The sequence below is a fragment of the Ursus americanus genome, chromosome 8 (assembly GCF_024610735.1).
Source record: "Ursus americanus isolate L20-20 chromosome 8, mUrsAme1.1.p, whole genome shotgun sequence".
In the NCBI taxonomy this organism is placed as follows: Eukaryota; Metazoa; Chordata; class Mammalia; order Carnivora; family Ursidae; genus Ursus; species Ursus americanus.
This window is the reverse complement of record NC_142134.1, coordinates 68416598-68429956: the sequence shown is the minus strand read 5'-3', so window position 1 is coordinate 68429956 and position 13359 is coordinate 68416598. Positions and strand designations below refer to the sequence as shown.

The window sequence follows — 13359 nt, the reverse complement described above, 5'->3', positions numbered from 1 at the left end:
CGTGATCTCCTCCCCGCAGCTTTGGGGTCTCCTTGTAGCCTTAGCCTGTCCGATTGATCTTCAGGACCTAAAGTTGCCCGAGGAGTGCCTGCCCTGCTGGAGGAGGGTGGAGGGGAGGTGGGAGGCACGTACCTGTGTCAGCTCTACTGCCCTGAATATTATTACTGTTACTTCCATATTATTTTGTGTACATTTACCCGGACATTCTGGGTTCCTAGTCCCGCGCCAGATACTGGGCCTCAGACACAGCGCGATTCGCGCGGAGCAACGAGCTAAAGAGGAACCCCCGGCGCCGGCGAGCGAGGAGGCGGCGGGGGAAGATGCGCGGCGTCGGTTGGCAGACGCTGTCCCTGTCGCTGGGGTTAGTGCTGGTGATCCTGAACGAGGTGGCGCCGCAGGCGTGCCCGGCGCAGTGCTCCTGCTCGGGCAGCACAGTGGACTGTCACGGGCTGGCGCTGCGCAGCGTGCCCAGGAATATTCCCCGCAACACTGAGAGGCTGTGAGTATGGGATCTTCCACCCCTCACCCCCATACTGGGTCGCCCATTCCCTTCCTCGAGACTGGAGGGATCAAGCGGCACAGGGACCTGTGCCTGGGTAGCTCTCCTGCACGCGCATTCTGGGCTAGAACTCCCTGGGAGGGCGAAGGACAGGAGGGCGCTGCACAGGGAGGGGCCGCTGCCCAAGGAGGGGCGGGCCCGCTGGCAGCTGCGCTTGGTCCCTTCTTCCCACTCTCGTCCAGCCACTTGCATCCCAGGGCAGGCGACTTTTCTGGGGCTTGGAGAGCCGGGGACGTTGGGACAAGTACTCGCTAGTGCCCGGGGCAAGGGAGACGCGACTTTGTTCCCCAGACTCTGTAAACGGAGTCACCTTGCGGTTGCCAACACTGGTGGGTCGGTTTCAGGGCCAAATCCCAGCTTTTGTCGCCGCGGGGTGGCGCGGGGAGACATTGGCGGGGGTACTCAGAAGGGACAAATCTTCCCTCCCCGGCTTAGTGTCACCCTCCTGGGGACGGAGGGGTGGGGAGAAGGGGTCGTGAGGCGACAGAGTCCGCCCAGGGGGCGCTTCTGCAGGCCTCCGAGGGAAGGATGCCCCAGGACTTAGGCAGCTCGGTCGGTCTCCGCATGCCGCCCCCGCGACTTTCTCCCGCCCCCCACGTCCCCAGTGAGGAGGCGGCGGCGGCGGGCCCCAGGAGACCTGTCCAAAACAGTGACTGAAGAGGAGGACCTTTTCCCAACGTGTAGGCGAAGTTAGGGCTGGCTCTCTAACCCGAACCTGCCGAGCGGGGTCCGACTGCTCCAGCGACCCCGTGGCCCTCCGCTGCCCACCCCCCGGCCCTTCCTGTTGAGCCCTTGGGCCCCCCCGCACACCTTTCTGGCAGTTTCTGCGCCCATTCACGTGGCCGCAGTTCTCCTTCCTCCCCTTCTTCGCGCTCTGCTGCCCGCAGACATCCCCGCCTCCCTGTCTCTGTGAATCTCTAATGAAGAAGTAATCGCAGACCCGGTGTTGACGGCCCACGCGCTCCTTGTGGGGCACTTCCCGAGTTCAGGGAAGTGGAGCATGGAGGCCATTCCCTTTGTGAACGCTGAGGCCGCCGCCCCGCGCTGCCCGAGCGCCCTGGGCGCGCTCCACTCACCCTTGCGCGTGGGCCCGGCGAGCGCAGGGCGAGGGCGGCGGGGGCAAGCGCGCCCCGACTCTGCTCCCGGGGCTTCTGCACCCCCCGGGTGTGAGGGTTGCACGCCGCGGAGGGCACCCGCTGGGACCCGCACGTCTCCACCCGCGCGGTCGCAGCGCCTCGAGTCGCTCTTCTTATCTAACCCAGTTCCCTCGCTCTCAGCTTAAAGGCCAGAGTTGAGCCCTTTCTTCCTTTGCAAATGGCTCCCCCCACTCCCAGCCTCACTGGCCTGCCCCCCACTTCTCCTCCCTCCTTCCAAGGCCCACAGCGCTGGGCTAGTTGGGGCCCTACCAAGGGTGTCTTGTCAAAATGTGATCTACCACGTTTGTCTGGGGCGGGGGTTGGGGGTAGGGATTCACGTTATGTCAAATAGCCCGTAAAAGACCCCAGCAATTGTAGGAACAACTTGGTGGTACTTTGCTCGGCATGGAGAGTGGGTTGGGGAGAAAGCAATGCAGAATTCTGGCTAGCACTTGTCATTTCGTGCTATTCAAAAACAGTTTAAAGTTTAGGCACTAACACGTCTTACTCAACAAAAAGGGAATGCACTCAGAACAAAATATTGAGTTTTGGGTCCTTGAAAAAAAATATCCCTATGAGGGATCAATAAAGTTTTCAGAAAATAGTTTACTCAGTGCTAGCTTATAGAATTCTACCATTGACAAAATAAGTACTTTGCATACAGATTTCCAACATGATGTTTTCAGCTTAGAGGTAAGAGAAAACTTACTTCCGTAAAGGCGAACATTCAAACCGCAGCAAAGCCTGGTTTTACTTGAAATGATTGGAACCAGGGCAAGTTTAGATCTTGACCTAAGATGCCAGAAAAGGGGGTGGTGACTTGAAGCAAACGTGGTGCTGAAATCCGAACAAAAATGTCAGGGCCTGAATCTATTTCCATTATTATCCCCGCTCATAGTTTTGACTTTACCATCACAGCGGGGTTCCCGGAGCTGTAAATGAAGAGTTTAGTTTTCATACAAACATAAAATAGTTGGAAGGTAAATGCCTATAAATGCAAGTCTTTGAAGTGCAGTTCTTTTGATGGCACTCTAACTTTTTTCTTTGCCTTAGGAAGTTTAGCCCCCATGCCACCTAAGGATAGGGTTCTGAATTTTAAAAAATGTCTTCCTGGGTAGTAATAGAAAATTATTGTTCTTAACTTCCTGAGGGGAACTTTTTCGGGGTGTGCCTAACATTAATAGTTAAATTAGCAGAATACCTGTGAAATTAATGTACACATCCTCATAAAAACAAAAATTGAAAGCACTCCCATACAGACACAAAAGAGGACTTCTGATAATCTAATCACTTCGTGTTCTTGTCAGATGCCAGTAAACAGGGACTCATAAACTTGCGAAGAATCATTAAAAATATATACATATTTCAAAGCTTACTACTTCTTTCTCTCTTTTACTTTGTAAACTACTTTAGAGATTGGAACCGATCTTTCCCCTTAAAGTTCTTACTAAATTTTTTTATTTTTCTTTGTTTAACAAGATGTTGATAGGAATAAAATGGAACTTTCATTTTCTTGTTTTGTCTTAGGGATTTGAATGGAAATAACATCACACGGATTACCAAGACAGATTTTGCTGGTCTTCGACACCTAAGAGTTCTGTAAGTATGTTCTCCTGTATTTTGAAGATTTTTCTTTTGTTCTTAAGGGTGCATATTTTGTATTGTTACTGGTCTCAGATTGAAAAACTGTGCCAATGACAAAAGCATAAAATTTTAAAAGGTCTTGGTTTCCTTTCTTTTTGTGGTTTATCATTGTATTACAGCTTTTGATGGAAATGTAGGCTTTTATTTTAGGTTGGATGCTTGCCCTTGAAACAGTATTATAGAAATGACCTCAAATGTTTGCTATACCATACCCTAAGTGCCTTATGCATAAAAACGTGTAGAATAATTGCTTTCACAATATGAATAAGTAATGTGAGACATTTGATACACTTTTAGGATTTGAGATTAACTAGAAAGAATTTAAGTGGGTCTACATTTTATTATTACTAATATAAAAGACTTTTCTAGCAAACAACACTTAGATGTAATTTCGAACATTAAAATCAAGCAGTCCAACTTTCCTGCAGTTTTTGATGGGAAATGTTTCTCTGTGAAAATACACTGGTCAGTCATATTTTGAATTGTTTCTTGTATTTTACATCTTTGCTGTTTTTATGATATTGTTGCAATATGATTACTTCTTTAATTAGTGGGTAAAATTTGTTGTGAGGGAACCCTCCCTGGGGGTTCAATGTAATGTAAAACTGTTTTTACCCACAGATTTGTAAATATTTACATTGCAATGAATATATAGTTTTGATCACTGTGTGTTGGGTGTTGATCTTTTAAAGGATCCATTTTGACCATTATGAAATCTTTCAATTTCTGATGTATATCCAGAAGTGAATTAAAGTATTTGTATGGTGACACGCTGTATATCGATTCTTTCCGTTAAGAACTCACTCCAAAATCACTTTACCAAAAACAGCTATCAAAACTGCAGTGTCATGGGGTTGCTGCTTTTCAGGATAAGCTATAGTCGGAGGGTCAGAGTTTTGACTAGTAAATTGTAAGAAACTACATTAGTATTTTCTGTCGAAGTTTTGTGATGTGGATGCTCTTTGTCGTCTGTGATTTCTCTCAAATATATCATGATTAAATTTGATATTAAAATCTCAAACCAGAGCAACTGCTTAATTTTATAAAGGGAAAGAGGTTACAAGTTTTCAGTTGCTGCACTGAAACTCGCTCAAATGGGGAGTGGTAACATTAAGACCCTATTATACTTTGCATTTCAGTCAGCTTATGGAGAATAAGATTAGCACCATTGAAAGAGGAGCATTCCAGGATCTTAAAGAACTGGAGAGACTGTAAGTATTTTTAATTCCAAAGTTATGACGACATAACTGTATTTTTAAAAAATACTTGAATTTCAAGGGCCATGTCTTCAATTTCATGTCTTAGTCTTTGAACATTTTACAGAAACAAGAGGTCGAACAAGTGGTTTTCAGACTAATTTACAATTAGAAATTGTGGAATTTTGCACAAATGTTACTAACTTTTAATAAAGATAAAAAAAATACAGACTTCCTTTCCTGAGACATTGATTTCCTCTAATAACCATTGCTTTGGTACTTAGAGAGGTACATGTTTTCCTTATGGTCCATCTAGTTTGTTTTATTTGATTTATAGGAAGAAAGGTAGTGATTTTATTTGCATTTATAGTATATTATGGAAAAGAAAAGTTTGCTAGTAGTTATTTTAATTTTCATGATGTTGCTTTGTGTGTCATTAGTGACATTTGAGGACATATTTTAAATTCTTAATGATACAAATTTGCTTTTTGATATTTATCACTTATGGTGAACATTGTTAGTAATAGCTATTCACAGCTTTATTTCATTATTTCATAGTAGCTTTCTAAATATTTCTCCTGTAGAAAGAATTTAAAGATTAATAGAAATGGAAGCAAGAATTATATTATCAAAGCCTGGCCATTTTAACATTGATTTTTTTTTTTTCTTCCGAGAATATCATGTGGACTCCAGATTTTAAAATTTATTTTATTTTTTCAGGCACAAAATCTTACACATTGATATATACTTCTTGAGGGAGGGCCATTATTAATTTATATCCACAGTATACATCTACAAAGGACAAATCTTTTGTCTACAATAATTAAAATAAATTACACACTTTGTAATTTGAAGTATGAATCCCATGTCTCATATGTCTTGATAACCCAAGTTTAGTAAGTTTGCATTTTAAGGGCAAATAACAGCTCTATTAAAAGGAGCAACAATTTCCATGCCTGTTTTAATAGGCACTTTAGGTAAAAATAAAAATTTTATTTAAAATAATGAAATATGAAGTTCATTTTAGGCATAGCATGTACTCAGAGTCACTGGGCCCAAGGGCAAAAGTTAATTCTGTGTAATTGTAAGTAGAAAAAAAATGGCTTGTCAACTTCTAAGATATTTGTAAGTATATAGGCTCCATTTTTATCACCACAAGTAAAATTAAACCCAGAGGTGTCTATTTTATGGTAAAATTTTGTCCACGATAAATATTACAATATAGGGAATATAATTGTGGAATTCAAACTAAATTTAAAGTCACTACTTTCAGCTAGTTTTCAGAGAGAAGTAAAAACAAGGTAAACATTTGGTTAAGTTCATTACGAAGTTCATAAGTTCATAACCTATCTTTTAGTATATAAAAATACTCTGAAAATATACATGGATCTTTTTCATAGCCTTTTATGAATTCCTAGTGAGTATCTTGTAAAGGTGTTTTTAATTCATCTATGTACAAAGTATCAATATAATTTAAATACTCGGTAAGATGAATAGATAATTTAAAATTATAAGTCAAACATAACACTTTTTTCATGACTCATTTTTAGCTATCCTATGGAAACATATATATATATTCTTAAGCAACATCCATTTGAAGGAATTTCAGTGACTTTTCACACAGTCTGTATTTTGGTTATATTGTAGTTTGAAATATTTTCAGAAATGCTAAATAGACCAAACTTTCTCACTGTTTTTCAAGCCACTTCAAATGCCATTTGAACAAATTAACTTTTTCTAAAAATTATTAACCAGATGGCTTGTGATCTGAAATTTGATTAGAGTTGTAAGTAGGTACTATTTTTTGACTTTTACTTCCCCTGAGAATGTCACTTCATCTCAGAACAATTTTCAGTTCTACCAAGATGCAGTCAGATGTTTCAGAGTGGAAGGAGGATTTGTAATTTTGAATGAAAGCTAATATATATGCAGGACTTCTTTAAATCACCCCAGCTGTTGACCGAAAGCAAATATTTCATATTTGTGAGGAAAAGCTGAGAAAATTCCTTTTGTTTACAACTGCCAAGTCCATCTGATGGAAGCACATTGTTATCTGACAGCCAATTCATCTCCTTGGGACTCTGGAATTCAAAACCATTTCTTAGGAACATCGTGGATACACTTTTCAAATATTTATTTTTTTTTTAAATACATTAAATGGCAGGGCAGTTTTGTTAAAGAACGCATTCACGTTCTCATGAAATAAACTACCATAAATTTTATTCAGTATATTATTTAAAAAATAAAAACAAGAAAATCTAACCAGAGGGTTCCATAAGCAAATTACTATGGCCTATGGGGATATATTCTTATTTTAGTAGGTGGTCACCAACATCACAAAAATTTGCCTTTTTTTCCCACAAAGTTGCAAGAGACAGTGTAAAGAACAGGAAGTGATTAATGAATTAACTTTTAACTAATTAGATGCTGTGCGAGCTTCTGCGATTTTTAGCAATTTAGACATGAATTTTTAAATTCAGACTCTAAATAATGAAAAGATGTATAAATGAAGGCTATGTTACAAATGCCGTTCATATAATCTTTATAGTAACTTAATTTTCATTCTTTGCGTGAAGAACAAAAAATAAAAATATCAGTTTTATTTGTGTGTAATTTATGTTTCTAAGTATTTTTCATTTTAAAATGATAAAACAATTCCAAAGTGATATTTTGTGAACATTTCGAAATTATAAGTTTTTTTTCTTTTTGTTTTATGTTGGTAGAGTTTTAGCTTGGTCTAGAGAAAGAAGACAAGTCTGAAAACAGAAGACAGGATCTGTGCCCTTTTAGAAATCCAACTTTTAAACTGTAAGAAACAGATTAGGCTGTTGTTGCTGTTGTTAGGTTGAGTTTAATTTTAGCATAGAATGAGAAAGTCATTATTTGTAAATCAAAGCATTATAGCTACAAAAAGAAAGATTTATTTTTGCACTTCAAAGAGTCATTGAAATACAGGGTTATCAGTCAAATGTCAAGAAATAGATGGGTGGTATTAAAAATCCTTCCTCCTAGAAGAAAAAACCAAAAAACCAAAAAACTTCCTCTTTCCACACTCCCTCCCATTCTCCCTCTCTCTCTCCTTTCTGTTGTATGGAAAACAACATCAGATAATATGATCATCACCAGAATGTGGTTATGAATCACTGTAAAAAGAGTATGTCTTCATCACACTTACACACCATGACCACGCGTTACTTCCTGTTTTGACAATTTCCTACTATACTCCCAGACCTAACATGTGCAGTGGCAGATTTCCATACTCTGTGTTGCCAGTAGTACCTGTTTATCTGGGAATAAAATGAAGCCTTGAGAAATGTGCCTCATGTAGATGTACTAGGAGGTCTCCTATTTGTTTAATCAAAGTGTTCAACTGAAATATAATTTAGTTAAGTAACTAGTTAATTCAATGGAATTTAATTAAGGAAAACAAACTACAAATAAACTACAAGAAAGAATTGGAACACTTATACCATATACTCCTTTATCCTTCAGAGAAGGTACCTGTGTGTATCTGCAATAAAGTCTCCATGCAAATCGTTAATTCAAAGTAATTCTTGGCTGGGGCATAATGTCTTTGAGGGTTAAAAAAAAAAAAAAAAAAGATCACATTGGGGCCCAGAACATTTGTGGGCTGGTGTAAAATTCTGTTGCTCACTTATAGTTTATGGGATTATGCTGTAGTCATTAAAGTTCTATTGTATGGCCTTTTAAAGAGACCCAGGCCACTTCAGTTTCCACTAGTGAAAATCATCTGCGTTTACGGGTTTCTTCCTAACACAAAAGCACAAGTATGAGAAAGTTTTGAAATTGGTTAAGGTTGTCAGAAAACTGTTAGGACATTAAGTCCCTAATGCAGTGAAACACTTATATGCAAAATAAAATGCTGATATTCCTAAATTATGTTAATGAAAACCAATAGCATACCATAGAAAATCTGGGGTATTAGGCTTCGGTTTAACTTTACAGTCATCTCATACCCTTATGATAAGGAAATTGCAGTAGTGATACAGGCAGAGTTTTGGACTGTTTCTCTTTTCATAACAATAACATGGAAGGGTGTTTTTTTGCTTTCAACTCTCCACGTTTTAGTATCCTTAGATTTGAAATTATATTTGCCTACTATGTCATTTGATCTGCTTTTTTGCTTAAAAAATGAATCCTGAAGTATTATGATAAAGCCATGTAGGGATTCCTGGGGAAAAAAAGCTGTCCACTTAGACATTTTCAAGTTTCTATGGAGTCGATATAAAGAAAATACTCATTTTTGTTTAGAAAAGTCTAAATCCCTTTACAATGGAACCTACATTTGGCTAAACACGGCATTCCCAGGAGAGGATATCTAAAGGACACATTATTTTTTTTTAAGGTGGTCCTGTGTACACACACCATTCATAAGCATGTGACAGCCAGTGTGAGGCGGAGGAATTACCGTGCCTTAGGATTTTTGTTGTAGGTCGCGACACATGAGTTCAAGTGGAGAATATTTTGTGGAACAGGTCTGAAGGAAAGCACCACTTATCCCCTGTTCATCAAGGATGTAGAGAATCCCTCTTCTGACTAATCCTACAAGTTTACAGGCAACACATAACACATTCCTTTTCTTAAAGTAAGGGCAAACCAACAGTGCTAATCTCCTTGGAAAAGAATGCAAGCTCATCTCAAAAGAATTGTTCTCCGACTTCTTTATACTACCAAGTTTAAAATCGCAGAAGTTCCTTTTTTAGGAAGTATAATTTGTCTTTCGAGAATACATCAAACTTACAGAGGCCGAGTATATACCCTGCGTGAGATAAAAATGCCATAGATGATCAAGCGTGTATCACTTAATCTGTGATATCTGTTAAATGTGAATTATTCTCATTTATAAGCGATACCAGACTATTTTAAGTTACATTGACTGACCGATCAGAGAAGGGTTTAACGCACGTGCACTATGGAAAGTTTAACAGAACATTGAGTCCATCTTGAGAGGGTTTCTCATGCATCGTTTTTTATGGGCCTTGAAGTTGAACAGTGGCGAGAAGGCCTGTTTGCTCTTTGTGGACCATTTTATAAATTCTGAAGCAGCAAGGCTGTTTATTTTTCCCACATCTGTTTTGGGCTCATCCTTTGTGACAGTGTTTGCTAGATGCTGTGTCCTTTATACCTCCTCTGAAATGAGTACTTTAGTTTGCACTGTTACAATGTATTTGTGGAAGCAGTGAATGTCAAATATTTTACATTGAATTCTGTCTTTCATTCCTGTTGGATACCTTTCTGCTTGAATTATGCCTGCTAGACGGAATTTCACAACTTTACGTGGAAGGAGAGACTTTTCTGCAGGGACTTTCATATATATTGCTCTTATCTTTTTTCAAAGCAACTTATATCTGCTGGACTGCAGGCAATATTGGTGAGAACGCTTTCAGAATGACAGTTTGGTAACATGGGGATGATTTGGTATTGATGCAATTGGAATATTACATTATGAGAACATTTATAAAAAAAATTACTTGATTGTCGTCTTTGCAGTGTCTGTCTGCTTTGGATGCAGGTGGGTAGTTCTGGAGCCCCCCACTATATGCTGCCGTTCTAGCTTCTGGCATCAAGTGGGGTGCAGAGAACCTCAACTCCCCTCTGCTTAGGCACTTCGTAGTTTTATATGCTATTGCCTCCCATTCTGTAGTATACTCCTTGGTTGTACTGTTGATTATGCTTTCTAAACAGATACAAACTCCTGTACCTCCTTTTAAAATCAGAAACATTAGGTAAGAGTGACATCAGAAAACTCTTGCTTTGAGTTAGCAATAATCACGCCTCAGATAAACCCCATTGTGTATTATACTGTTACTGCACAAAACTAGAAAACCTTTGGTTTCAATTCCACCATGAGATATTGATCAGATTGCTCATCTTTCCAAACCTGTTTCCTCATCTTTGGAACAGAGATAATGATACTAGCAGTCCATGGTTTAAGTAAGATAATGTACATATAGTTTCATAAAATGCTTGTCACATGGTTGGAATTTAAAGAACTGTTATCATGCATTTCAACATCTCTCCTGTTTTTTCAAAAGCTCAGTTTAGGCATTGTTTTATTGAGCTAATAAAATGTGTACGTAATAAATTGGACTTCTGTACACTCATATTTACTATCGTTCATGGCATATGTCAATAGAAAAGATGTGAAGAATGTACAAAACTTTCATCAAGTTTGTTTCAGGGTATTTCTCATAATTGCTCTGAAGATGTAGAGAAATGCCAAGAAGTAAGGGGAGTGAAAAGGAAGCAATACTTTTACTAATAAGCTTGATTTATCCATATAAATAATACATAAACATTAAAATCTTTGCCTTAAAAATGTCAGAATAAAAACTTTTTAAAACACGAGTGGAAGTTTACCTGAAAAGAAGGCATTTTTGTATGACATAGGAGATGGTACGTGATAAACTCACGAAGGCAGATTTATTGAGCGCTTATTACAGACCAGGCACACTGCTAAAATACTTTACATTTACAACAACAGGAACAGTTGTTTCCATTTTACATTTTGAATTGGGATAAAGGCTGCACATAGTCATTGAATTGAGGTAGAAGTTGAAAAAGTAAGAGACTGTCACTTTTACCGATGGACAAGACATAGGAGCAGCTGACAGATAATTTGAAGCAACGCTTGTCCATAATGCTCAGGCTGCCCTTGAAATTGAGGTTGTTCAGAATCAGCATTTCAGAAGCCAGTGGTGTTTTGTGCGACACAGAAAGATCCTTCACCCCACTGAAGGTCATGCTCAAAATGGCTGTAACACGGAGGAAACAGTTATTGGGATCCCTGTCATCTTTGCCCTAAGAAGAAATGTCTTTGAGACACACTTTATACACACCTTTCTGAAGTCATGAATTACCATCCAGAGGACCTCAGTTAGCCCTGAGATCTTGTGGGCAGATTGCGTCTAACTGGTGATGGTACAAGGGCTGCATGTGACTCTGTCTTTCCTTCGACACAATTGAGTGTCCTTGCTCGGAACAGTAGGGAACTGACCCACCTGGTCAGCTTAAGGGAGCCAATTTAGGCTGGCTCGCATAAATCCTCCTCAGAGATAGATTTAGTTCACTACGTGCTGTTTTTCTGTTCCTGGGACCATCAGATTTTAGCTTCTTTAACTCATTTACATGAGGATTGTTACGGCACTATCCTCTTCAAGCTACTAAGAAGCATTCTGTGTCATTCGAAGATGTTAGCTAGGTTACTTATTTTTCAGCTCTGTTTAGAAATTGTTTTGCACCTTAGTGGTTTTTAAAGTAATTCTGGATTTAAAAAAAAAATCCTCTTTAATTTAAGAACTTAATTTCCAGTCATTTTACAAGAAATCCCTGCTTTAAAATTTTTCCCTTCACTGAATATTTTGGAAGAGTTTCACCTTTCATTTTAATGTTGTATTTCCATTTATTCTTAGCACTGATGAAGAACAGGAACCCCAAGTGTCTTGATACTCTTACAGGAAAAAAGCTTCATACTGTTTTTCTATGCATGTTATCACATGACTTATTATCTGCCCTTCTAGTATACTACCCTGTCTTATGCTCCTATTTGGTTTAGACAATGTTAAGATCATTCACAATAATTTCATGAAACAATGGTAAACTACCTGAATTCAGAGAAAACTATTTTATACATATTTTCATTTTTCTCTCAAACTTCAGGCATTTTAAATGGATCTTTAAAACAGTGAGCTGAATATCGAGTTCATTTTTTTAAAATGTTTTATTTTCAAGTGGTTCATTCATAGATATTAAAGAAATGGACTCTATAAAGCTATTATTTTCCCAAGGAAAGATTGATGAGAAGTATAAGATTTCAAGATTGTATTATTTTGATTTAATGTTTAGAAATGTTTAGCGTGTGTCTCTTTGATAGAGGTAATTCAGAGGATACGTTCTCGAATCACCCTACCTGAATTCAGGGTTTAGCTGTACTTTCTATGAGCTCTCCAGAATGGCAGTAACAACAGTACGTGCTGTTGGGGTTGGGTCTGGAGAAGGAATGAGATAATTCATGCAAACCTTTCAGAACGGTGATCATCTTAGAGTGAATTAAGAATGGCTGGGACTTGAAAGGAATAATTAAGAAAAAGACACTGCTTATACCCAATCCGAAATATCTACTTTCTCAGGATCTCTGAATTTGTTTAGACATACTGGATTCCTTCCAACTTCTAGATGATGTTGAGGATAGTAGGGGGAAAGAGGTTGATGGGAGGGAAAGGAAGTAGTTGGGAATAGGGCACATGAAAGCAAGTTTGGTGGTGGGACTTTGGTTAGCTAGAGAGCAGCATAAAAACTAAGGCAGGAACCTCAGAAAGCAACCCAGAGGAAAGCTGGCTGAATGTAAAATGCATATACTAGCGTTTTGCTGAACTATATCAAAATGCAAAAAGAGAAGTATGTTCTCATTTAGCATTTCCTAAGAAACCACTGAGTGCCAGAGAAGAAGGGAAGGGATACAAAGATGTGGTCTTTATACTTGAAGAGCTTACAGTCTACTAGGAAAAAGATGAGTATGTGAATAAATACAATACAATGTTAAGGACTCTTATTTATCAAACGCTATGGGGGTATAGGGATGCAGCCAAGGGAGGAACTACCTCTGTGTAGGGGAATCAGGGAAGCTTCACATAAGATGTAAGAAAGTACCATCTGAAAAAGGAAAGCTCCCCAAATAGCAGGGAGTAGGGGCTTGAAGGAGCATACTGGTTGTGGCTGGAGAATCCTGGAGGATGTCTGTTAGTCCAGTGGTTTGGATGAGATCACGAAACCCCATGTCTGCCATTTTGGAAATTGAGATTGG

The 13359-nt window shown here is 39.2% G+C and overlaps 1 protein-coding gene across 2 annotated transcripts in view; it reads left to right on the top strand.

Moving 5' to 3' along the window:
* The first annotated feature begins 320 nt into the window (after nt 1-320).
* The window catches only part of SLIT2 (slit guidance ligand 2), a 343502-nt gene continuing 330463 nt past the window's right edge, over nt 321-13359 (top strand). For both annotated transcript variants that reach the window (XM_087864252.1, XM_045771455.2), the window contains exons 1-3: nt 321-499; nt 3223-3294; nt 4479-4550. In XM_087864252.1, coding sequence (XP_087720378.1) covers nt 321-499; nt 3223-3294; nt 4479-4550 — 323 coding nt within the window. The remainder of the gene's footprint in view (nt 500-3222; nt 3295-4478; nt 4551-13359) is intronic.